Raw genomic sequence first — 27678 nt, 5'->3', positions numbered from 1 at the left:
TTGATCATTCCTGTTGTGTGCTAGAAGGGAGGATGTCAAACCTTTCATCCTCAGGCGCCTCAAAGAGGTTTTCACCATTGGATATGCTCTTTCTTTTTACTTTTGTGGGATCAAATAGTGCCACAATGTGGTTTTCATTGGAAGATCCATGTTTTATTGTTATATTTTTGCAACTGAAAGGTATGGCATCTGCCCCAAAGTATGATGTTCTATTTAGTTCAATGGCGAATCCAGCTTTGTGATCCCTGCTTGGTATGTTATCCTGTACTTCCAAAAAGTCAATTATCGCCTCATCGTTTTGAAAATGGTCAAGGCAAGGGGGGATTAGGTTGGTTCCATTCGATGAGTTCAAGATGGATAATGGGCATTACTTCATCGATTAGGTTAAGATTGTTAGATGTATCAGTGAGGGTTAAGACGTAATGGTGAAGGTTGTTGATGGTACTCTCCCTGTCAGAATCAGGTGTAGGATGCAACGTAGGGTCTGTGGAAGATATTTCCAGTTCAAGAACCCAAGAGGTCTTTATCTGTGCTTCTTCGTAAACAGGGATGTCTTTGCGAGGCAGAGGTAGTGATGTGTCTTCCTCATCTAAAGTATTAAGTTGTATTGAATCAAATTCCCACTCATGCGAGTCGGTCTCTGAGTCACTTTCCAGTATCTGATTACTACACCATAGTGGGATATCCTTTGAGTTAAACATTGTAGGTGTGATCGGATGATGTACCATTGTAGATGAAATGATCAGTGTTGCAGGAATAATTATGGGGATTAGAGAATCTGATACTAGGAGTATTGGTAGTGTTGAATCTGTTGCTTCTGTTGGAATTGCCAGTGTTGTCGATACTATTGGGAATTCTGATATAGTTTTCGCTGCTAAGGGTGCTATTGATGTTATTGTTGTTGCTGATGGGGTTTTTGGTTTGATTGGTGGGATGATTGATGTTGCAGATGGTTTTGCTAGGATTTTTAGCCTCGATGGGGCATTTGCTATGGTGTTTGATGTTTCTTTTATAATCAAAGGTGACCTCTTTTTAGTAGGTTGATATAGAGGTTTGTTGGGTTTCCCTTTAAATCTGAGCTTAGGAAGGATCTCCTTTTGAAAGCCTAGGCCAGTGTTATCTTTGGGCTTTAATTCCGGCTGCAGTAGTTCATGTCTTCCTTGCTTGCAAGGTCCCAAAATGCTTTGACCATCATAACCTATTCGTTGCATAATGAGAAGGCATTTTCCATATTGATCCCTAGGAAGCTTAGCTTTTGGAATATTCGTGGTGATGGGATCTTTATATATCCATTATGCTAAGTCCTCATCTCTGGTCTCTTCCTCTTGACTCTTTCCAAGGATGAACGACATCAAAGTACATGTTGGCTTGATCAGTGGTTATTGAAGTAACCGTTGAGGTTTACCATGAGTTCTAGGAGAAGTGGGCATTTGTCCAACACAAAAGAGTTGGCTTAGATTGTACTCTCCAGGACCTTCCTCTGCTATTTTCATCTTGAGCTTCTCTTGCTTGGGTATAGTGGTGTTTGAATTGGAAAGAGAGGCTAGACTGACGTATGATGTGGAGGAGATGGTTTCTCTATTGTTGGGAACGGTAATCTCTAGTTGATGACTTATATTATGACAATATGTAAAGGGATTTGCATCTCCCAGGATTGTGATTTCTACACCATTATGTAGGAACTTGATACACTAATGGTAGGTGGATGGAATGCCTTGCATGGTGTGTATCCAAGGTCTCCCTAACAACAAATTATACAGCAGAGGAAGGTTCAGAACTTGACAAATGATGTGTTTTACCACCCGACCTACTCGGATTGGTAGCACAACATCTCCTTTGGATGAATGCTCTGCATCATCATAGGCTTTGATTGTTATCTTCTTGTGAGGATCCACTCATTCAATTCCATATCCCAATGATGTGACTAATTGTAGTGTATAGATATTCAGGCCTACTCCATTGTCGATCAAGACTCGCTTGATCCTGTGATGGTTGATAAACCCTTCAATATGAAGTGAGGCGTTATGAGGTTGTTGGAAGGATGTGTTATCACTTTTAGAGAAAATGAGATAAGGTGATGACCTTAAATTTCCAACCATGGCTTGGAACTAATTTGTATTTAGGTTTGCAGGAACTAATTCCTATTGGAGAGCTTGATCCATGATTGTTTTATGAGATGGAGATAGGCATAATAGCTCTAAGATAGATATTAGTTTGGGTCTTCTGTCTAACTGTTCCACAAGGTTATACTGCTTTGGGATAGATGGGGTGCCTTGTGGAGCCACTTTAATGGTAATCTTGTTGCGACGTGTAACAATATTGCAAGTGGAGCTAGGATTTTTGATGGTTATAGTTGCAATTTGTTCACTGGCATCATATAGGTGATTCACAGTGTAATTATACGTGGCTTGTGTATAATCAGTGGTATCTATGTTTCTCCCTGAAGTGGAAGGACCCCTTTGATCTTATGATGGAAGTGGATTTTTGAACATAATATGATCATTGTTTGTTGTTTTTGGGTCATGTCCTTCAATTTTGATTTCACCTTGGTCAATAAGATCTTTCAATCTGTGACAATTGCTTGTCTTATGTCCTTTCCCTTAATGGAAGTCACAATGTTCAGTATCCCTCCACCATGAAGGTTTGACTTGAGGTTCATAATTTGATGTTCTAGGTAAGGTCACCAAATTTTGAGAAACCAACTGATGTAACATTGTTTCGATGGGTTCCCCTAAGGGAGTGTATGTTCATTTTGGTTTAAAATTTTGCTGGCGTTGTCTGGGTTCCTCTTGAGGTACATTGTGTCCTTTATTTGGGGGAGCAACTGTGTTATTCTTGAGTGGGGGACTTTGTCCCAAAAAGTGGACCATAGGTTGTGCACTTTTGACAGTCCTTGCATCCACAACCCCGTCATTGACGACGTTTTTGTTTTTGTTCAAGAAGTTAGGCTTGTCACTATTGAAGTGTAGGCAAGGGCCATCCTTTGGCTTATTATATATCTTGATAAGCCCTTTTTTTTTGAGAGCTCGCTCACATTTTAAGCCTTTGGTGATCATGTCATTGAAAGAGTCTGTGTCTTTTATGTCTAGGTGAAATTCCATTTCGTCATTTAAATTGGAAATAAATATTTCCACTAGTTCTTGTTCAGGTAATTGAAGAGAACGTCTCCTAGACATTTGATGCCATCGTTGCAGAAAGTCTGAAAATAGCTCACCTAGTTTTTGTTTAGTGTTACATAGATCAGCCATTGTGATATCATGTTCAATGTTGTGTGAGTAATGTGCTAGGAATTTCTGGATGAGCTCTTCAAATGTCCTAATGCCACCTGGTAATCGGGAAAACCATGATGTGGTTGTTCCTCCCAAGCTTTGGGGAAAAAGTCGCATTAGGTATGTATCCTCGTATGCCACTTTGAGGAAAGCTAAATGGAATTCTCTAACATGATCACAAGGATCTCCTTTTCCTCTATACTTTTCAAACTTGGGTGTTTCAAACCCTCATGGAAAAGGTGGCATATGAAGATTCCTATCAAAGGGATAGGGGTAAATGTCATTGAGTGAAAATTGATTGGTTTTTACCCCACTATGAAGTTGTTGGGCGAGATTTCTGACTTGTTGCCGCAACATTTCTATTTAATTTGGAGGAGGAGGAGGTGGGGGTTTACCTTGATGAAGGTTATATCTAATGTGATCTCGACCTCTTTCATCCTCATTATGACTTTGGCATTCTGATGCTTGTCTTCATTGTGCAACATCAAAGTCAGAGGGTAGTTTATCCCCCTCTTGAGCACAAGAAACAAATGTTAGTGCTAGCAACAAAAGATTATCCTAAACAGGCATATCAAGAGAGATATTAAGCCTGAAATAGAAATAATACAAATATAGAATAGATAAACTATACTCCTCCAAATGTTAATCAAGATGCTCATAGTTGCTCCTCCCTTGTTCCTCTCCTCCAAGTTCCACATGAGTGTAGCTCTCATCTTTTAGCACTAGCCATGGATGCCATATGGAGATTCAAGATGGTTGAATATGATAAACAAATGCTATGCAAGTGTAGATAGTGATGCTATGAAAAATCTCTATGCTAATACCAATATAAAAACAATACTCTAATGCTTCCTTACTTTGCTTGAGGAGAAGGGTTCTATTTATAGAAGAAATGGGGAAATGAAGGGTTAAGATTGAGCAATCTTAACAAGGGTTAGGATTGAAAGATATTCAATCCATGTGAGACTTTCAACCCAATCCCATGTTGACAAGTGTCACCATGAGAAGGCTTGAGAGGAGAGATAAGGAGCATTAAATGCTTGAGGGGACATGATGGTTACCCTAGGGGGTTGGGTTAGGATTAGGTTAATGGATATTCCTTTTATCCAAGGGATAAATGAATGTGCAAGGGTTAAATGGTTACCTTAGTCAAAGAAATAAATGCTTTGAAGAGAACCATGAGTCAAAAGGATGGTTAAGTTAGAGGAAAGTCTCTAACCAAAGGTAAAAGGTGACTTAACCATAAATGGTTATGTAAGAGACTTTAATGGTTTGGAAGACTTTACAGATTAACCATTTGAAGACATAAAGCCTTTAATGGTTATTGAAGACTTTGGAGGTTTTTGAGAAGTGACTTCCTTTTATTTAGGAATGTGACAATGATTAGGATGGGATTAGGATAATTAAAAGGAGTTAGAAGAATCTAGAAGGGATTTAGGCATGCAAGTGGATTTTGTAGGAGAATGCAAGTGGGAGGAATTTTGGGATTTTCAATTAAAATAAAATTATTTATTTCAATTAAATGGTGTAATTTGTATTTGGATAGATATTTAAATAATTATTAATTTATTTAAATGTGAATGTGAATTTTGGATTTAAATAAATCTTATTTTATTTACATGAGAAAAAGGAAGATAAAGCATTAAATGCTTGAAGACTGAGGGAAACCACTAAAGGCTTGAGAAGACTCTAGAAGGAAGCCATTAAGTTTGAAGACTTTAAGGGAAACCATTAAAGGTTTCAAGTGGGCGAGGATAAATAGGATTTTAAATAAATAATTTATCTATTTAAAATAGTTGTGCAACTTGCATTTGTAAGAAAATACAAATGGGTGGAGGATAAAGGTGATTTAAATAAATGTAAATGTTAATTTATTTAAATGTGAGAGATGGGATTTTGGGGGATATAAATAAATATTAATTTATTTAAATGTGAGAGAAGATTTAATTAAACAAATATGATTTATTTATTTAATTAATGGTCTAAATTTGGTTAAGTGAATTAAATCAAATAAATTGAATAGTTTATTTAATTAATAGGAGAAGGGGGTTAAGATGAATTAATTAAATATTAATTTAATTAATTATTGATTGATGGTTAAATAATCAAATAAATACTAAATATTTATTTAATTAAGTGGACAGATTTATGTGACTACAGGAAGGAATGGGTACTCCTGGCTATCAAGGAAGATGATCCGACACTAGAAGAGAATGTATGTGAAGAGAAGGCACTTGCTGCTAAAATTGAAGACAAGGATGAATGGGTAATTGATAGTGGTTGTTCACATCATATCACTGGAGATAAAGGGAAGTTTCTATCTTTGCAAGGATTTGATGGTCGTCTAGTTAGATTTGGAGATGACAAGGCATGTATGATCAAAGGAAAAGGAACTCTATTACTAGATGGTAAGAACAATACTAACAATGTTTATTATGTTGAAGATTTGAGGCATAATATTCTGAGTGTAGGACAATTGGTAGATAAGGGATTTCAATTACAGTTCAAGGATGGAAAATGGAAAATCATTAACAGATCTGGTTTGGAGATTGCAATCGATACACAGACAAAAAGTAATATATTTTATTTGAACTCTGGTGAGAAGACATGTTTGATTACACAGATTGATGAGAGTTGGCTATGGCATAAAAAGTTGTGCCATATGAATTTTGATTGCTTTGTGAAGATCGGTTCAACTAAGGCAGTTAGGGATATACCTAAGATTATGAAGCCCTATAATCCAGTATGTAAAGAATGTCAAACGGGTAAACAGGTCAAAACCTCTTTTAGGAGTATACAAGATAAATCAAATGATGTTCTTGATCTTATTCATACTAATATATGTGGTCCTAGTAGAGTTAAAAGTTTTTAAGGTGATAGGTATTTTGTGTTAATCATTGATGATTATTCTAGAATGATGTGGGTTACTTTTCTAAAAGAAAAATATGAAGCATTTGATAAGTTTAAAATCTTTAAGGCTAAAGTGGAAACTAAGACAGGATTGAAGATTAAATGTTTGAGATCAGATCATTGTGGAGAATTCACATCTGGTGAATTTAATAACTTTTGTGACAAGAATGGTATAAGAAGATAATTTTTTGCTCCCTGGACACCCCAGCAGAATGGAGTTGTTGAAAGGAAGAACATAACTATCTTGGATGCTACTAGAACAGTGATGGTGGAAACTAGTCTACCTCATATCTACTAGAGAGAAGCAATCAGCATAGTGGTTTATACATTCAACAGAGTACATATCAAAGGAGAAATTGGTAAGACACCTTATGAATTATGGTTTGGCAATACACCTATAGTTAAGTATTTCAGAATTTTTGGTAGTAAATGTTATATCAAGAGAGGTGATATTATTGGGAAATTTGATCCTAGATGTGATGAAGGCATGTTTCCTGGTTATTCTAATGAAAGGAAATCATATAGATGTTGTTGATTAATTAAAAACAGGTTTTAAGGGACCCGAAACCCGAAATCATATAGATGTTATAACAAGAGATTGTAGAGAATTGTGGAGAGTGCTAATGTCAAAGTAGATGAGATGAACAAAAATCAAATCAGATTTTATGAGAAGGAACCGATAGTGGAAATTATTATATCTGAACTGATAGCACCTTTATCAGAACAGAAAGTTGAACCAGTTACTCCGATAACTATAATTGTAACAAGTGGTATACCTCTAACAATCACCATAGCACCCTTAATCATATTACATCCTGCATCAGAAAATACTACCTGCACAACCACGTCTATCAGTTTGCTCACTGCTAATCCTTTTTATTCTACCATCAGGAAACTTGATCCTAACTTTACCTCAACCAACAATGATTAAATCTTAATCATCACCCAAGTACACCTTGCCTCCATTAAATTATTCATATTTAGAAAATTAATCTTTATTGGAAGTCATATGAAAAGATGCACCTGAGTCAATTAACCATTCGTCATTACGTAGATGAGTAGCCAAAGCTGGAATGAATGCATCACCATCTTCCTTCTTGGATTCAGAATCAGAATCAAATTTCTTCTTTTTCTTCTTCTTTTCTTCTTTGTAGTCCTTACAGATGTGACATGGTTTACCGCAATTCCATCATATGACTTTGGACTTTGCAGGAGATTTGGATCTCCCTTTGGATTTGGACTTATTTCACTTCTCATTCTTCTTGCCTTTTTCCTTAGGTCTTCAATGAATATTTAGGGCTTCCTTCGAACTGATGGATACCTTCCTTCGCATCTCTTCACCAAGTAGGGCACCCACCATATCTTCATATTTCAAAACAACAGAAGTACTACCAATAGCCATAACAAGAGAATCCCACAAATTAGACAAAGAACAAAGCAAGATCTCTAATTTCTCCTCTTCACCCATTTTAACACCAATAGATACCAATTGAGCCACCAACATATTAAATGCTTCCCTGTGGTCTGCAATTCATCTGCCCTCTTCCATCTTCAAGGAATATAATTTCTTCCTCAAGAAAATTTGATTTAATAAATATTTGGCTTTATACATCTCACCAATCTTAGTCCATAACTTCTTTGCAATGTTCTCTTTGTGGACATTGATTAGAACAGTCTACTAGGAATAATTTGATTAGACCCTTAGCTTTTCGGTCTATAACATCATACTAAGAAACCGCAGTAGGATCTGTCAATCTTGAGACATTCACATCAATAGCATCCCATTGGTCTCGATCTATTATCAGATCTTCCATATTCAGCTTCCACTTCTTAAAAGTACTACCATTAATTTTCTCTACCTCTATTCTCCCTAACGAAATTGCCATCTAAAAATTCCTACAACAAGATCAAAAAGTGTCTTTTTCATAAGCTCCCACTCAAATTTGGATTAGTTCAAAAAACCCAACAACCCATAATTGAAACCAAAGGTGATCAAGCTTTGATACCACTTGTAAAGAAGTTGAGTAGTGGAACAACTTCCTACACTAACCTTGAGAGGAGGATAATCTAAAAAATTTTACAGATCGTTACAATTGTTACATAAAATTAACATAAATAATCAAAATATCATGCATACCACAACACAATAACACATTGATTTACATGGGGAAAACTGTTTTGAGAGAAAAACCCCACACTCCAAAAATAGCTCAATATATTTTTCAGCAATCAATAATAGATTTTAATATACTTGCACAACAAGCTCTTCATAGGAGTACCATTAATCATAGACTCATAAGTAACTCAATCACCATAAGACTCTTACTCACAACCTCTATCTCATGCACCTCATATATAGGAGATAAAATACAAGAAACCGTCAAACAATATTACAAAACCATGGGCTAAAACCACCCAATAAAGTAGAGATGACCTTTTCTCCCCTCTAGATAACCTATGATATGTTAAAACACACATCAAAATGTGTCCCTCCCTTTTACAACTCATTTATGTGTCTGATACATTTTAAATTTCCTATTTCAAGAGTACAAACTTCCATAGGCCATAACTTGAGAATTGTGTATCCTATTGACGAACTGTTCGTAGCACCAAAAAGCTCACGAAGTACTCTATTGCCTCGTAAGAAACTACATAACTTATGCCCACTTTTCAAGGCATTTATAGGCCACTAAAGTCCTCAAATTAAATTTAAACCTTTCATTGCACCCCTCCAAAATGAAAACTTTAATATCTTCAAAACTAGTTGTGATCTTGTGACATAACTTTACCGGAATGCTTATCTAGCCAACCAGAAGCTTCGGGGAGAATTTAACACCATTTCGTGCCTAAATAAAAACTTACTATAAATAGTAACCTCATGTAAATGCAAGGTTGAGATACAATTTTCCCAACAATTATCACGAATAGTCACATGACAACAAATTATAAAACTCAAAAATTAAAATGGGAAAAATCATTATAAATGGATCTTTGGTCACCATTATTGTTAAGTCCATATTGATAAAATTAATTCAATACAAAAGGTGTCATGTTGATCATATCATCAAATGAGCATTGCTCCTTAGGAACATCTAGTATATAGAAAAGAGCAATTCCCTTCAATTGTTTGGATAAAATTCAATAAGCCTTACAAAGGATTTGAATAAGAAGTCATTTATTTGACTTTCTATTCAAGTCTAGTATATTTTTTAATAATTTTTAAGAGCATTGTTGATTAGTTTTTAAACTTGATTTCAAGATTTCAAGGTAGTTTTATATTTGATTTTCCTTCTAAATAAAAGGTTTATTCCAATATTAATGTTTACTATAATAAATTCATTTTCGCGACTTGTAATTTATTTTTCATTTTTTAGTAATTAGTTGCATCTCCATAAATCGATAATTTCAAAATTTATGTTTGAAATATTTTATAAAAGAAATATTGTAAACATACAAAATCAACTATCACTAATATAATTATTGCTCAAACTTTTTATTATTATATAATATAATATACGTTTCTAGTAAGGTATTAGAGCCTAGAGAATGCTTTGTAGATGGTGGTGCATCTACTTTCTCTATTATTTTGTGATTTTTCTTGCATTTAATATTTATTGTGACTAATTGATTTATGCAATAGAAACATAAAGAGGAAAAGGTGACATGATGCATAACAAGAAATCACATGAGAGGAATTTTAGTCATTCATATTTGGTGAGAATAAAATTTTGGATTTTAAATATTATTATTTTAAATTCTTGATCTTGGAGTTAAAAGATTGATATTAGATTTCTAATATTTTTTTCGAAAAATCCTACATACTAATCTTTGGATTTAAATGTAGCCAAAACAAAAGGTCAAAATCTATGTTTTGTTCATTTTAAAGTTATTCATGACTGTAGACATCTAAAAATGGTCAACGCTTGCGGAATCGTACTTTAACATTTGCGCATTGCCTTATTTTAGGTTTTTGCGTAGCATTAACATTTCTCCTATGTCACGCACTTGGTCTTTATCATTTGCGAGCATTGAGTCCTTCTTCTACATTCTTCGTCTGTCTCGCTTTCGAATTTGGTCTTGTCGACAACAATCTTCAGTCATGATTTTGGTCGATCTTTGTCCTTGTCAATCTTGTCATATTGCGATCGATTCGCATCGATCCTTGTCCTTTTTAATCATGTCAATTTGGTCAATTTGTCATTGATTTTTGTCAACCAATCTCAATCAAATCATTTATCAACACTGGTCATTTATCAATTCAAAATCATGATCGAATCGATATCAACTATCCTTTGTCAAGACCTAATTGTCATTCTCGCATTGCTAATTCATCTTCTAGGGTTTCATGATTTAATCATTTAACCTTGTTTGTCTTTTCCTCCTTTAGGATTAATAAATTATTTATTTATCCTAAGTCTTCTTGTCACAATTAAATGTTCATTTAATTGGCTAATTATTCCTCTTTGTGAATTAATTAATAAATGAAAGATTATTAATTAATTTACCTAATTTCTAATTTTCATCAATTTCTTAATTTCCTAATTTCTTAATTCCTCATTTCCTATTTTTCTAATTTTCTAATTCCTAATTTCAATTTCCTCCTATTTCTCTCCTAAATTCATGGGAATGGCATGTCAATTTGTCATAATTTGTCATAATTGACAATCAATCAATTTTTGACATAGAAGTTGTCATAATTTGTCATAAATTATCAATCAACAAATTTTGCATAGAAAGTGCATAATTTGTCATAATTTGTCATAATTGACATAATTGATTTGCAATTTCCATTTGAATTGCATCATGCTAATCTTGTCATTTCTCCAATTTATCTATAAATTGGATGATCTTCATCAATCAAAGCTAATTGGTAATCAGAATATCGAATTTCTAGTCAATCACATTTCTAGTACTCTTGATCAATAATCTTGTCTACTTGCTTTCAATTATGTGTGTGCACTTGTAGGTGAGATCCACAACCAAACCATTTGGAGAAGAAAGAAGAACAATGGAGCCGCATGAAGGAGCATTCAAATCATATATTTGGTTTGCTTAATTTATAGTTTTGAATGTTTGATTTCATGTCTCTATTGAGTGTGCTTAGGATAGATCATTACATTCTAGCCTTTTGTGATTAGACAATGATTAATGATTAGTTTTTATATGCTTGTGATGATTTCCTATTTCCTATGCTATAATGACAAAAATGGTTTGAATATGTTTCTAATATAAAGAAAACCAATAAATAGTTGGTTATAAAAGGTTTGACAGATTGTTAAAAAATAACAAAAGGAAGAAGTGATAATTATTGCAAATGGTCACAATAATATTTCCAACAATAGATATTAATATTTCTTTTAATAGAATGATGTAAAATATGGTAAAAAAATAAAAATAAAAAAATAAAAAAAATTCCATGTTGAATGGAGATAAATTATTTCATTTAGTTTTTTTGTTCACATAGCACAAAACATTTGAAAAGACAATTTGTGGCAAAAGTTCATTTCCTTTGTAATTAAGGTGTATACAATCCAACCACAATCCAACCAAGCCAAGAAATTTTCCCCCATATCCAAATTCTTCAACAATAGCGAAATTCATCCAAAACGCCAACCTGGGCAAAAACTCTGAAAGCTTAATAAATAAAATTTCATTAAAAAATTATGCAATAATCCAGCCAATCAAGATATTCGATAAAATAATATTTCATACCTACCATACACAAAATTGAGGTAAGAAATATAAAATAATATTATTTACTTACCCAAATCTCTCAACCAATAGTAAAATAGGGTAGGTAAGATAAATAATTAATCAACTAACCCAAAAAAGGTAAAAGTAAATAAAATAATAAGAATAGCCAATTAAATTAAATAAACCACATGGGTAATAGTTCCCAAAGCTCGATACACAATTAAATTATAAATCAAAAGCCCAATAATAAAAATAAATCAAGGGAAATTTTAATAAATATCAAAACTATACATTAATTTAATCTATCATTAATAAATTATATGAATCAACTATTAATTAATTAAATAATCAAATAATCATAATGCCACACCACAACCCAACATAGGATCGAACAACACAACACAAGACTCTAACCACCGACTTAAGCCAAGACACTAATTGACAAGGATATCAACTTAAGCCTAGAGTGTGTAGAAGGAACTCATGTCACCTCTGATCAACTTGACATTGGGATGAAGACACGCTCAAACCTATGAGACCAGGTGGAGTTGGTGTCTAGTACCTGCAATCCTGCGACCACCAATACCTACAAGACAATATATTCGATAACATATATCATAAATGATCATACAAGTGAGAGAGAACCACAATGTTATATCATGCTCACAATGAGTTATATGACATCGTCTCTATCATGAATACAATAATAAGATAGTCACAACAATTATAGAATCTACTCATCCAATGTAATCATGGAGTGGGGTTAGCACTATCAAACTATCGTCATAATCTCATAAACAATATATTCTATCCATGAATATTTAGTGCATATAAGTCATTAACTATAAGTCCATCCATCATAATAGTCTAGGATATGTCACCATCCACATAGATCATCATATATCATTTATATCCACATAAAATGTCTAGCATCATCAATAAGTATCTAAGATGTCAATAATGTCATAAGTACCAAATAAAACATCATCAAAGAGTCTAAATAAGTCTATCGATGCATGAATCAAAAGATGAATTAGGGAGGGACACTACAGCCATTTCCAAGTAGTGCTTCCTCTTCACATGTCTTTTGTCAATTTCTTCCAAGATAGCTTGCATAGAAGCCCAAATTTTTCTCACCATTTCATTATTGAGAGTCACCATCTCATCTAGTTTTCTTTTAAGAGTCTTCTCATTGCCATGTATTTCTACAATAGCCTTAGTCATCTCCTTCCTATCCTCCTCTTTGGTCCACCTTATTAGTGAGAGCCTTAACTTCATCCTCCAAATTATCCCAATGCTCGAGCCTCTCCACCAGAGCATTAGCTACCAACTAGACCCTTTCATCTTTATCTTTCATCACTTAACTAGAAGCTCTAGTGTTAGCCTTGGCCAATGCCTCCAATCTAATGATTCTCTTCTTTGCAATATTAAATTGGGCAAGGAGCCAATGAATGATGCCATACTATCTATTATAGGCCCTACAAGTTTCATTGACCTTCTCAACAATTTGTGGTAAATCCCACTTTCGGGGGGAGTTAACAAGGGAGAAGGAGGGGAACCCAAAGGAGGCATAGAAGGGGCAACAAAGAACACATTGGGATTGTTTGGAGTCCACTCAAGATTCTGTGGACAAAGAGGAATCAAAGTCCTCATAAGCAATTTCCTTACCACTCGACACTTCAACATCAACTTATTTAGGAGGAGGGGTAGGGGGGCTCATCTTTTTGGCAGAATACCTGGGATTAACCCATGTAGGCATACCTTTAGACTTGGTGGTTCTCATCACACTAGGGGTGTTCATCTTTAAGCACAATGTTGAAATATTAAGGTTTACTATAATAGAGTCACTTTAGTGACTTGTAGGTTATTTTTGTTTTTAATGATGAGTTGCATTTTAACTTCATGAAATTTCTACAGTCCATAACGATTTGTTTCTAGTTCTTCTCGATTTGACCGTGTAGACTTTTAATGTTGTTTCCAGTTGCATTTTGATAATTTTAAGAGTTATATTTGAAATGCTTTATAAGCAATATTGTAACACATTCCAAATTAACTTTCAATATTATAATTATCATTCATATCTTATACTGTGCAAAATGTAAATGCTCTTGATTTTTCTAATAAATTTTCTTACCAAATTATTTTTCTTCTTTTACTTTTTTTAATCTTCTACCATTACAAACATTTTTAAGATTTCTTAATTATAGTATATGTGATATAAGAGACATTGGGAAGGATGAATAGGTAATGTGGGTTGCAGAAAGTGTGTTTGTCTTGTAGAGAGTTGATGCACAAGAGGAGAAGGCGCGAGAAAACAAATTGAAGAGGAAGAGATGTGTGAGGTGTTGAGAAATGTCTCAACCTTGTTGTTTCTATTTTTGAATTAAAGAATTAATTGAAAACAATTGTAATTATCTTTTAGTTTTCATGAAAGTTGCTAAATGCGATTGTGACAACTTGCAAAGATGTTTTTTAATTATCAAAATAGTAAAAGCATGAAAAAGGAGAAAATAAAAGAAAGCTTGCTAAAATAAATAAAATCTTTCAAAAAGCAAATAAAAACACAAGTTGAAAGAGGAATCTTTTTGTTTTCTTTGTGATTTGTGAATAAGTGGTTTTTGAAACCATTTATGATTTATGTTTTCTCTCATGCCTATTTATTTAGTGCTTGAGTTGAATGAAATAGATGTTATTCATAGAAGCAAAGAAGTGTTGCGGAATTTCAGAAAGAGAACTTGTATTGATGTAACTCTTTTGAAGGATTAATACAAGTCTTGGGTCTCTTTGTGGCAGAGTTTTTCCTTGAAAGTGTTTCTCTTTTTTGTTATGGTTTGCATTATTTTGTTATCCATTACCATTTAAAATTTACTGTTATCTATAAATTCGGTTGCATAAAATTATTAGCATACTTTCATTGTATGTTTTATCCTATTTTCAACATTTGGTATTAGAGATTTGATGCTTTTGTATTGAATCATGACTTTGTTCGAAGTGAAGAAGATCATTGTGTTTATTTCAAATTAATTAATGATCAATTACTAGTCATTTTTCTTTATGTTGATGATATGTTATTTATTGGAAAAGATAAGGAATGATTAGGGAGCTTTAGAGTCAATTATTTGGTACATTTGATATGAAAGATTTAGGGGCTGCAAAATATCTCTTGGGTATGAAAATCAATAGGGATGGGGTTAACATAAAACTATGGTTAAGTCAAAAGAAGTATGTTAACACTATTTTACAGTGCTTTTCCATGCATGATTGTAAACCAGTTAATATTCCCTTTCCATTTGGCACTAAGATATCTCTAGAAAAATGTCCTAAACAGATGATGAACTTTAAGAGATGTGTAAAGTTCCATATGCTAGTGTTGTAGGAAGCCTTATGTATGCTATGATTTGTACAAGACCAGATATTGTCCAAGCAGTGGGAGTTCTTAGTAGATTTATGGCAAATTCTGGTAAAGAACATTGGACTTATGTGAAAAAGGGTTTTTAGATATTTATGTGAAACTTCTAATCATTGCATTTGTTATCATGGTTCTAATGATATGAGTAGGGTGATTGATTTACAAGGCTTTGTTGATTTAGATTTTGTTGGTGATCTAGATTGTAGAAGATCAACAAGTGGCTATATTTTTACTTTGTTTGGAGGAGCAGTTAGTTGGATAAGCAAAATAAAACCTATAGTTGCATTGTCCACTACTGAAGCAGAGTACATGGTTGCAACACATGCTTGTAAAGAGGTAGTGTGGTTAGAAAGATTGTGTTCAGGTATTGGCTTTCAGTGTAAACAAGTAAGAATCAATTGTGATAGTCAAAGTACCATCTATTTGGCTAAAATCCCAATGTATCATGCCCACACGAAACACATATATGTTCAATATCACTTTGTTCGGGAAATAGTTGAGGATGGTAGAGTCATGTAACAAAAGTAGACACTTTAGTGAATGATGCAGATTGTCTTACTAAACCAGTGAGCACAAAAAAAAATAGTTGGTGCAGAGAGGCCATGGCCTCACCTCTTTTGAAGCTTTATTTTTTCAGTTTCCCTTTATGCTTTATGCAAGGTTTTTGACAAGTGGGATAATATTGAGAAATGTCTCAACCTTGTTGTTTCTAGTTTTGAATTAAAGAATTAATTCAAAAAAAATTGTAATTATCTTCTAGTTGTCATGAAAGTTGCTAAATGCAATTGTGACAACTTGCAAAGATGTTTTTTAAATGTCAAAATAGTAAAGGCATGAAAAAGGGGAAAAATAAAAGAAAGCTTGCTAAAATAAGGAAAATCTTTCAAAAGCGGATAAAAACACAAGTTGAAAGAGGAAGCTTACTATTTTTTTTTGTGATTTGTACATAAGTGATTTTCAAAACCATTTATGATTTATGGTTTCTGTCATTCCTATTTATTTAGTGCTTGAGTTGAAATAAATAGATGTTATTCACAGAAGCAAAGAACCGGTGCAAAATTTTAGAGAGAGAAGTTGTATTGATGTAACTCTTTTGAAGGATTAATACAAGACTTGGGTCTCTTTGTGGTGGAGTTTTTTCTCAAAAGGGTTTCTCCACGTAATTTTTTTTGTTAGGGTTTGCATTATTTTGTTATCCATTGCCATCTAAAATTTATTGTTATCTATTAATTTGGTGGCATAAAATTATCAAAGTACTTTCATTGTATGTTTTATCTCATTTTTCAACATGAGGAAGTGTGCACAAAAGAGGAAGACTAAGGAGATAGATGGGCACACTATCAAGGAAAAATGAAAATTGATTTGAATGATGAGAAAGAAGGAAATTAACAGTAACAAGGAGGCATGGCAGAGAAAGAGGACTGCATGAAACCAAGGGGAATCCACAAAGTTGAGAGGAAAAATGAGTAGATTGTGGCAGATAAAATGCATGGAGGTTAGATAGATGAATGTGTAAGGAATTTTTAACGCATGTTGCATATGCATAATAGAGGGGCGTGTAGGAAGTGCATGTTGAGGGTAAGTGAAGCAAAGGGGTGTTGGATACATGATTGTTGGTGCTTGGTTATTTTAAAACCATTGAACATCAAATATGATAAGAAAGAAATATAGTGAGAGAGAGAAGCCAATGAGTTGGTTTGACAAATAAGTAAAATCGTTTGTGTTAAATCTTCATCTTGATTGTGTAAATTGAATTTGGTAGTAGAGAGTTTCTGCATATGTTTGTTGTGTTTTGTGTTTGAGTGTTTAAAGGAAGGAGAGAGTTTGTTTTGCATCAAGATCTAATTAAAGATTTGATTTTTCCATGCATATGCTTATGCTCGGGAGATGCATGAGGTGATTGCTATGTTGCAATGAGGCACCACCATGCAATTTTGTTGGGCTGAGATAGGACCAAACCAGGCAGAGATTCATCCGAACGTCTTAAATCACACACACTAAGCTTTGACTTCTAGATTTAAAAGTGTTAAACACTCAGGGTTGATTGACATATTTGTTAGGAGAAGAATACATAAAGTATAACGAGGGGAGATTTTGCCTTATAAAATCATGGAAATAAAGAAACTCTAAAATGTTATTTTCATGTTCTATAATGGTAGTTGAGCACTCTAACTTTGCGCTTCTCAAAATTTTATGTGGAAATTTCAAATCACTCCCAATTTTTTACAGCAGCTTACTTGGCAACTCCCTTGCTTATAACTAAGAATTCAGGGCTACATCATTAAATATGATGTCACATCAACATGCTTTTTGCAAGGCATCCAAAAAAGGCCAAAAAAAAGTGAGACTAATACTTGTGCAAAAGGATGACCAATACTTGTGCATTGATGTGGCATCACATGATTCGTTGCTTTTTACATCAGAGGGGTACATTTCATTCAGTTATGGGTAGTCATCATAGCAATAAAAACTTTAAAGTCACAACTATTGGTGCAATGTTGTAAAAAATATTAGACATTAAATCAACAAGTGTGGGTATTAAATCAATAAATGCTATCACAACCATTGGAATGTGCTCAACTACTGGGTCCTTTCAACTAATGACTTTTAATGTTTACATGGTTTAGCTAATGAGTATTTCATTTTTTAAATTTAAAGGAAAAAAATACAAAAATATTAGTCACATATGTATTAAATTATACCTTATCATTTCATAAATAATAATTTTTAATATAAATAATAAAAATGATATTTTTAATCTATTTATTAAATGAAAACATAATCATTAATAATTTTAATAAATAGTAAATAAAAGTATTATATAATTATTAATTTATCTGATAATGATATTTTCAAGTTTAAACTATCTGATAAATAAAATATACTTAGGACAAGGGGTCCAACTACCACCCATGTTCTTCTAATTATTCATTTTTTTTATTGAGGAAGATTTGAACTCAACACTATCTAAATGCTTACAACATAGACTTTGTCATTGAATCAGGTGTCCTTGGATTTCATTAATTAGAAGCCCATTAAAAAATCGACTAGTGGGCCAATAGCTTCCCACCAGTATATCCACTTGCTGAAAAAAGGTTAGCAACTTTATCGGTACAAATATTGACTGTTGATTATTGAGACATTTGTGCATAAGTACAAATCAATTATGCAAACTTTATGGTCGTCAAAGTGAATGGCTAATGAGACGATAAAAAATATGTATTGGGTCAACTCAAAATGACCCCTTTTTGACTCGTGTGCAAATGAACCATTAACCACGCAGAATTCAAAACAATAGCTACAAACACGTTAGTAGCATACAAAGAAAACAAAAGAAATTGTCAAAATCTAGTGTACTGTTTAGGAACTTCAGATATACAAACTTACAACAACTACTCTTCCCCCTCACTTAAAAATAATTGTTTTTATTCTAATTTTTTAAAAGGAGAATCCTTTCTGCACTTATCCCAAACCTTGAGTTGTTTTCATTTTATTGACCGATCTTGCCAAAAACATTAAACATTTAAACCTGACGTCTTCTTCCAGATCGAATTGAATTTTAATAGGTTAACACTATAGAATATTCCGTAGTGGGAATCATCTATAGCTTGAGTTAGATTTAACCACGACTAGCAAAGTGAAGACATCAGAAGAGCAAGTCTATACGAGTAGATCGACTGGGGAGTATGGAGATTCTCCTCTTTGTGATTTCATGCCTGCTACATTTTTCAAATCATCAGCTGCTCTCCAGTTCAGCAGAGGCAACGCAGAAATTGGGTAATTGCATTCTTTTACTGTTTTGTTTTACAAATCAATATATTTCATTACAGAGAAGAAATCAAAATTCAATCTTTCACCTTTGGTGTACTACATTAATGGCGGATGTTTTGTGCTTGATGTTTGCAGAATACCCATTTCCGTTTATGACATTTGATGCTGAAAAGGCAGCTGCAAGAACATATGATTACATTGTGGTTGGAGGAGGTACAGCAGGGTGTCCTCTGGCTGCAACTCTATCACAACATTACTCTGTTTTGCTACTGGAAAGAGGAGATTCCCCCTATGGAAATCCCGACACTGAAGACATTAGTGGGTTTTTCAAGGTCCTTGGGGATGTCAGTGAATTCCCCTATGCTGCTCAGGGATTTGTCTCAGAAGAGGGAGTGCAGTTGGTAAGGGGAAGAGTTCTGGGAGGCGGAACGGCCATTAATGGCGCCTTCTACAGCAGGGCAAGCTCGGAATTCATTAGAAATATGGAGTGGGATGAGAAGCTTGTAAATGAGTCATATGAATGGGTGGAGAAGTTGAATGTCTTTCAACCAGAGAAGCTTTCTCGTTGGAATTCTGCTTTCAAGGATGCACTTTTGGAAGCTGGAGTGCTTCCTTATCATGGGTATACTCTGGATCATTTGGAGGGCACTAAGATTAGTGGTTTAACCATTGACAGCACTGGAAGGAGACACACATCTGCAGATCTTCTGCAATATGCAAATCCAGATAACATTGTGGTTCTTTTGAATGCTACAGCCACCAGAATCCTCCTTGATTCTTCATCAGGTACGCCTGTATTTTCTTTGTCCTCGAATCTGTAGATAATAGACTTTATATTATGTAAAACTGAGTTTGTAGATTAATACAGATGTTCTCTATTATCTTTTTGAATCTTTCAGTGGGTTAGGCATGATTATTTTGGTGGTTATGGTTTTCCTATAGTTACCAGAAGTTTTGTCTGTGTTCAACAAAAGATCATCCTGCCCCCACTGTCAAACAAGATAGCTTTCGGCCCACTTTCTGTGATCTTTTTGACTTATTGACAGTGTTTATCCTGTTTTGAATATAAAAGTTTTTGTACTCGTCAGAATGGCCCCTTCTATGGGTTTTGATTACAAAGTTTTGTCAGAGATCTTTCTGCTCTTGCAGTGCAGTCAAGATGCCTTTTTATCTATTTCTCGAGTTTGATATTATTTTTTTGAATTGTCCATTTTTTTGACTTTGATATTATGTTTTTCAATTATTAAAATTTTTTTATTATGTTTTGAATATTAATTTTTTTTGGTAGTTGTTGGAATGAGCATTATTAAGAGGTTTCGTCTCTTGAAACCTGAGATCTTTGGGTTTCTAGTGGTAAGATAGTATTATATCTCTTTCTCGAAGTTGATATCATATTTCAAAATAGGTGAATTTTTTTATTTTCTTCTTTTTCGATGGTAAAGTTTTTTCGTTGTGGTGGGCTAGGGTTCAATTAAATTCTATTTTTTTATAAGATTAAGATTTGAATGTTGAAGAAAAAAAATTATATTTAAAATAAATTGATTATTTGTTACTTTTTCAGTAAAACAAGTTAAAATGAATAGATTATTTATTAATTTTTTATGGAATCGAGTGAAATTATTTTTTAAATAATAAATTATGCTTTTTGACATGCGAATGGTTGTCAAATTTAAGCGAAAAGGTAAGAGTTGTTGTTAACATTAACACATTCACACCATTACACTCCAACTCTTATTGTCATTATATAGCACCTCTTGACATTAATTAGTCCTAAAAGAATTCTATAAATATTTTTATAATCTATAAATTATTCTATTTTTTTTATCAATCAATCATAATTTCATTTTTTATTCAAACCTTATATTTTCTTCACTTGTTTTACATTTTCCATTTGTATAATAGTAAGAAAAAGGTTTCTCTAACCTAAAAGCAGCTAGATAAATAATTAAAGCATCCACAACAATTTTTGATGTGAAAAAAAAATCATCTTCTTTTATTAAAAAAATTCATTCCTCATTTTTTAAAGTTCAGAAAATTAGATGATTATCTTTTCTAAATTATTATTGTTTTCAATTATTACTTCAATCACTATTTTTCAATTGATTTTAAAAAATTATATTATGTTTTGATTAGAAGTAAAATCTATTGGATGTAGAAAGACATTCTAGAAAAAGTAAACATTCTACGAATAGTAAAATGGTAGATTCTAGTTTTTTATGTGTGTCAAAGATATAAAAAATGCAAGAACTAATCACAAATATTTGCATATTTTCCACTTCTAATACTTTGCAAAAATAACCATGTTTTCACAATGATCATCCATATGCAATGAATTTTAAGTGTATAAATTTTATGAGTTCTATAGTCATCCATCTTTATAGTGATTAAGGTTTTTCTTCCATCTAGTATAAAATATTTGTATTTTTTTTCACTAAAACAGGAGTAAAAATCTATTCAATCACAAAAAGAGATATAGAGCAAGAAGGGTCAACCGCCCAAAAGTGAAAAGATCATTACACAACCTTGTCAGTTTCCGCTAAGCCATCCAACATGTGAGATAATTCCAGAGACAATTGTCCCCAGTATTGCTCACAACACATATATTGAACTTTATTTTGTAGTTGTGTAAGAAATTGATACTGTATGTGAGATAATGGTAGTGTTGCAGACTAGAATGTTATAATTTGAAATACTTTTGAGAGGATACATTGTAGTTCTTTTATGCCCCTTCTGATTAGTTTTTTTCATTTTATCATTCATTACCAACAACCTAGCCTATACATATTGGATGTTACAAGCACAACTTTTGAAACACATGACTTTAACGCTGTGTACAATTAAAAGAAAGTTGTCTATGGTAGGAGACTATATACAAGATAAGGTACATGCACTCTAACCTACTTGAGTGAGACTATTCCTTAAACACATGATAATTTAAGATCCACGTCATTGATAGAACAAGGACTTGCACAATACTACATTTATGTAAGGCAATAGATTTTCACTTTCGTTATGTTCAGATTAGATTAAATCAAGATAGGCCCAAACCATTACATAGCCGCTAACGTGAAGAAGCCAAGGGTCAAACGAGGAGTGAGAGCCTCCAACAAGAGGACCAATAGCCAAAAAGAACATAACACAGTTGACACCCATAACCAAACACCACAAAACTAGAAGATAAGACTAGACTAGACTAGAGGAAGAAAACAAAAAGCAAACAGTCAATTTAGTTATGTTTGATGTCTTATAGTTAGATTTTCATTTCAAGGATCATCAATGCCAAATGATAGAGTTCAAAATGTTTATTTATTAGAACAAACAATAATACAAATTGTAATAAATAAAAACAATTGTTTAAAAATACCTCCAAAAATAACTTGAATACATAAAATCTCAAAAATGTTTTGATAATTAATGAAAAAATTAAAATGATATCTCCTTTGCATTCCTTAGTTTGCTTGTGTTTTTTAACTTGTTATATGGAGAACTCATCTCAATTTGTATCATCATTCTATATAACTTTGCATTCCTAAAAAGGTTTTAGTCTTTCCTTTTTACTAGCCCCTTTTAAATGATTATATTAATCAACATTTGATTCTTTTGATTAATTATTTTCTCTAGGAGCATGGTTAGGGGGCCATAATCTTGATAGTGGATTTCTTCGAATGGTGTATTTTTCAAATCTATTAATTGGTTTTTATTAAGAAAAAATAAATCTATTAGTTGTTACTAGATTTTAACAAAAAAAAACTAAGAATTATATATGATGAGTAATTTTTTTCACATTATATTGGTTGTTTGAGGTTTTATTTAGATTTATATAGTTCTTAATTCTAATAACCATAATTATCTAGACTCGGATCAATTTGAAAGGTAATTCAATCAATCAAATTCAAATGATGACAATTTAGATATTTTATAGGTTGAATAAAAAATTTGGGTTTACTATTTTTTTCAAAATAAATAAATCTCTATTCTTAAAAGAGGTCATTTCTCCATTGTTTATCTATGAAAAAAATTAGAAAGCGAGCTACAAGTTCAATTTCCTTAATATATTTGATTTCTAGATGTACCCATCATATATAATACTTGTACCTATTAGCCATGGGAATGTGTAATTTATTATAAAAATTATATATGTTTTGTTTCATAGTTTTTGTTTGTCAAAGGACTTGATAATCTTATCAATTTGAAGTTATCACTACAAAGTTTTTGTTGCCAATGGTTCAACAAAACCATCACATCAGAAACAAAAAATTATGAAAAAGTAATGACATTTTATAAAAGGCATGTTCCATTTCCCTCGATAACTTTGTAAGTTTGGTCCTATGTATTATTTTAGTCCAGGTATACATCCATTAGACTTATAACCAAAAATTGTATTGCTTCATTTAAAGAATATAGGAGTTTCACTAATAGATTTATAGTACTCACAAATTCCATAGAGATGTAATATTTTTTTTTGGGTAGGTTGTGGCAAGAGGACCACTCCTATATAAATTGAAAACATAATAACAGTACTTGTATAACTCAAATGCATGTGTATTGGAATTACTTATTCTTTAATCTTCCCTTTTCTTTAACAATATTAAGGTCATATGATGCTTTACTTTTGAAGGAGGGGTTTTCTTTATCTTCACTTTTGTCCATTTTGACTCAAGCTTTGAAGGAGAATCCAATTCAAAACTTTCTTCCTTATTCAAAGTTTCTCTATAATCAGTGCTTATAGGTGTCTCAGTTGAAACTATAGAAATGTAGAAGAAAATGCCCGTGTTTGGAGGTCGATGAAAGGAACCAAAGCTTTATGCATAAAAAATCCTCATGAGAAAACCAAGGTCCAACATTAAGCGTCAAATCCTTGTCTTCCTTGTACTGAAATTCCAAGACAAAAATCCCCTAGCCACAAGGTTAAATGTTGATTTCATCTGTCAGGTGTTCTCTCCAGTTGTCCCTTATGAACATCCAACTGCAAAGCTGCTTTGAAATCCATAGGATCATATCCCATTTATTTTGTCTCTTGAGATCTTAATTAACACAATAGGTATCTTCTTAAGTATATCATTTTTGTTTGTTTTTCCTATATCTAGTTTTTTTTTTAATTTATTTAAACGTTTTTTTTAACTTTTCTTTATTTATACAATTCACATTTCATTTTGATTGAATGCATGATAGATAAAAAATAGTAGGTTTAAGTTAACAAATTTCTTCATTCATTTGTTTTCAATTTATCTAGTATATCTATATTTAAAAAATATAGGTAAATTAGGCTGAGATATATCTTACAATAGAAGGGAATTTGATGATTGCAACAATATTAGTAGTATACAAGAGTTTCAAAAATATGGATAATAATAGAGTTGCTTAAGTATGGAACTCTTCCACTATCATTTGAATGTAACGGTTTCATATAGTTTGAGACAAGTGGCGAGGGTTCTATTTTATTTGGAGTAATAAATTAATACCTCCACAAAAACCAAAGGATAACATATTTTATGCATTTACTCGTCATTTGCATGTCAAATTGTTTCAGTATTAATTTTTTGTTTACGAACACTTTGATGTCATTGTAGATGTCTCTCAGTATAAATATACATAAAATTATAGAGATCTTTGTTAAACACAACCCGTTGTTCTACTATAAACTAGCCATCAACCATCATTTCATTGAAAAATATTTTGGAAGCATTTGCTTGAGACTACAATTGATAAAAAAATATTTCTTCATATTTTACTTGTTCTTTTATGAATATTAACTATAGTCAATCATCTAATACTTTGTACTTACTATTCTTCATTTTTATCTACATGATATTGCATCGTATTTGATGATTTTTTTTTGAAGAGGTAAAATTCTTTGGTTTGTTAAATTTAATTCTTTATATAAGAAGATAATATAAAATTATTTGTTATTATTCTTTTTCTTCAATATAGGTATGTTTTATTAAAAATAATTTTTGGATAATTTTTCACTCTTATATTTTTTATTTTATTTTATGAAAAATATTAATTAAAATACTGGTAAATTTTTATTATATTCTCTCTAATTTTTTTATAAAAATTTGATTCTTTTTCAAATTTTTTAATAAGATTGTTTTTTCTAATTATCTTTTTATAAAAGTGAAAAAATGTTTATTACTAATAATATTTTTATTCAAAGTAGAATTCTAATAGTAGTGACTTTTTTTGTAGGAATGATTAAAGCTATTGGTGTTGAGTTTATGAGTAGTATTGATAAGATCTCTTATAAAGTACTTATCAATCAGTTGTCACATTGGAGTGAGGTAATTTTGTCAGCAGGACCCATAGGTAGTCCCCAACTTCTCTTGTTAAGTGGAATTGGACCCTCTGAACAACTTGAAGAATTGAATATTACTATATTTTTAGACTTAAATAATGTAGGAAAGGGTATTAAAGATCCACCGCGTACTACAATCATTATAAAATCCCCTGAAACACTTGAATCATATCCAGTGCAAGTAGTGGGTATATTAAAAAATTCACAAGTCTACATTGAGTCCGAGAGTTATTCTATACAAGAAAATGCCACACTATCAACATATAGGAATTATCATTAGCAAGGTAGCTTTTCCTTTATCAAGTGGTGAGCTTCGTCTTAGAAGTAAAAACCCCCAAGATAACCCCATTGTAAGATATAACTACTTTTCTCATCCTTTTGATGAACAACAATGTATTCTTACTATGAAGGTATTATTAAATCTTACCACAACCACTTCTATTCAAGAATTCACTTTCAAGAGTAGTGAAAACTCTAACATCCTTCAATTCATAGGATTTGAATTACCACAAGATCTATCAGTCAATAATGCTATGGTAAAATTTTGCAAAGATACAGTAGCAACATTTTGGCATTACCATGGAGGGTGTGAAGTTGATTCTGTTGTTGACAAAAGGCTTCATGTAAAAGGTGTTGATAATTTAAGGGTTGTGGACAATTCAATTTTCAAAGGTAGTGCTGGGACCAATCCACAAGCCACTATCATGATGCTTGCAAGGTATGCATTTTTGGTAGATTCTATTGTTTTAACTAATTATTAATATTACAAATTAATGACACATTTTTATTCAATATATGCAGGTATATTGGAGTTCAAATCCTTCAAGAGCGTATGAACATCTGTGAATATTAGACCAATTTCAAATCTTGATAAATAAAATGTTATACACTTGTGTATTATTTAGTCAAGAGGTCATTAAACTAAACAATATCATATCTGTTATGAAAATTAATTTTAAATGAACAAAGTAATTAAATATCCTATGAAATTAGATCCAATGCATTTATATTCATTTAATAGATTAAAAATAAAATAGATTAAGAAAATATTTCAAGCTTAGCTATGAATCAAGGTGCACATGTGTGGTATTCTTAAAATTTAAAGGAGGCTAATGTAATGTTTAAATTTAAAAAAAATCTAGTCTTACGTGATTGTGAAATGAGAGAATATGATTGTAAAATTTCTCATATAAGATCAAATTTTATTAGATGTCTACTTTGCCCAATATTATTTAATTAAACACTATCTACATATTTGAGACTTTCAATAATATAAAACATTTTTTTAGAAATGTGAAGTACTTCTCAACATTCAATTTAGATAATAATGAAGTTAAAATAGGAATATCAATATATTTAAAAATAATATTATCTTTCATGTGATATTAAACAATTAAAATATTGATTAATATTAATGTATATCAAGAGGTGGGGACTAATTAAAGTTATGTTATCCATATCAATATTGTATATTATTAACTTTTCTAATTATACTATTAAAGAAATATAATGATTATGAAATTATGTGTAAGGTATCTCCCATTATATTCTGTAGTTAATTTTCAAGTACAACTTATGATAGCTTCAAATATAAATCATAGAGAAGAATAATTACATTCACATAAATTATGACAAAACACATGAAAGTGAGAAACTACATTAAATGTAAATTACTTATTTATTGATAGAATTATTATCTTTATATATATATAAGTTTATCATTATTTGAAAATAATATTTAATTATTATTGAAAGAATGCAGTTGATCAAAATTTGCACATGATTCCTTATATACAAGGTATAAGATTGCAAACTACAATGACTACTAGTTAGTATTTGCTACCAATTCTTTAGCAATAAAGCCTCCAACTTACTGTTAAATAAGATTATATAATAATTAAATCATTAGATATGTAATAGCAACTCAATTAACTAGGATTTAAAATTGATATCTAATTAATTATAAAGGAGAAATAATTTTTGTACTCCATTTCAATTTCTTTCTATTTATCATTTCTTCCTTTTCTTTATTTTTCCCATTCCCTTATGGTATGGTTTTGTGACCCTCTATATGGCTAACAATTTAAGATTTTTTTCTATAATGACCACTTTTAATCTATCATGTTCCCTCTTCATTTTGTAACAACCCCAACATAATCATCCAACAAAAATTGAGTATAATTTTTTTTTTTGTTTTCCTTTATTATGTTTTATTCAACTGCATACTCTGGGCATCCATCCAATAGGATTGGGCATTCATCCATTCGGGATGAGATTCTAACCATACGGGTTAGGCAATTGTCCATATGGGACGTAAATTCCATCTATCC

At 31.9% G+C, this 27678-nt stretch overlaps 1 protein-coding gene across 3 annotated transcripts; it reads left to right on the top strand.

Annotated features, from left to right (window-relative positions):
* Positions 1-18882: 18882 nt before the first annotated feature.
* Positions 18883-26345, top strand: LOC131053373 ((R)-mandelonitrile lyase-like). Of its 3 annotated transcripts, XM_057987972.2 has the most exons (4): positions 18884-19059; positions 19189-19839; positions 25979-26066; positions 26150-26345. In XM_057987972.2, the coding sequence occupies exons 1-4, from the start codon at positions 18969-18971 to the stop codon at positions 26199-26201; spliced, it is 882 nt and encodes a 293-aa protein (XP_057843955.2). In that variant the 5' UTR covers positions 18884-18968; the 3' UTR covers positions 26202-26345. The 3 variants fall into 3 exon arrangements, with proteins under 3 accessions (XP_059065426.1, XP_057843955.2, XP_057843956.2); XM_059209443.1 differs by lacking the exon at positions 26150-26345 and having other exon boundaries at positions 18883-19059; positions 25243-26064; XM_057987973.2 differs by lacking the exon at positions 25979-26066 and having other exon boundaries at positions 18885-19059; positions 26150-26307.
* Positions 26346-27678: the final 1333 nt, after the last annotated feature.

Source organism: Cryptomeria japonica, chromosome 7 (genome assembly GCF_030272615.1).
Source record: "Cryptomeria japonica chromosome 7, Sugi_1.0, whole genome shotgun sequence".
Taxonomy (NCBI): domain Eukaryota; kingdom Viridiplantae; phylum Streptophyta; class Pinopsida; order Cupressales; family Cupressaceae; genus Cryptomeria; species Cryptomeria japonica.
This window is presented reverse-complemented; position numbering and strand designations above follow the sequence as displayed.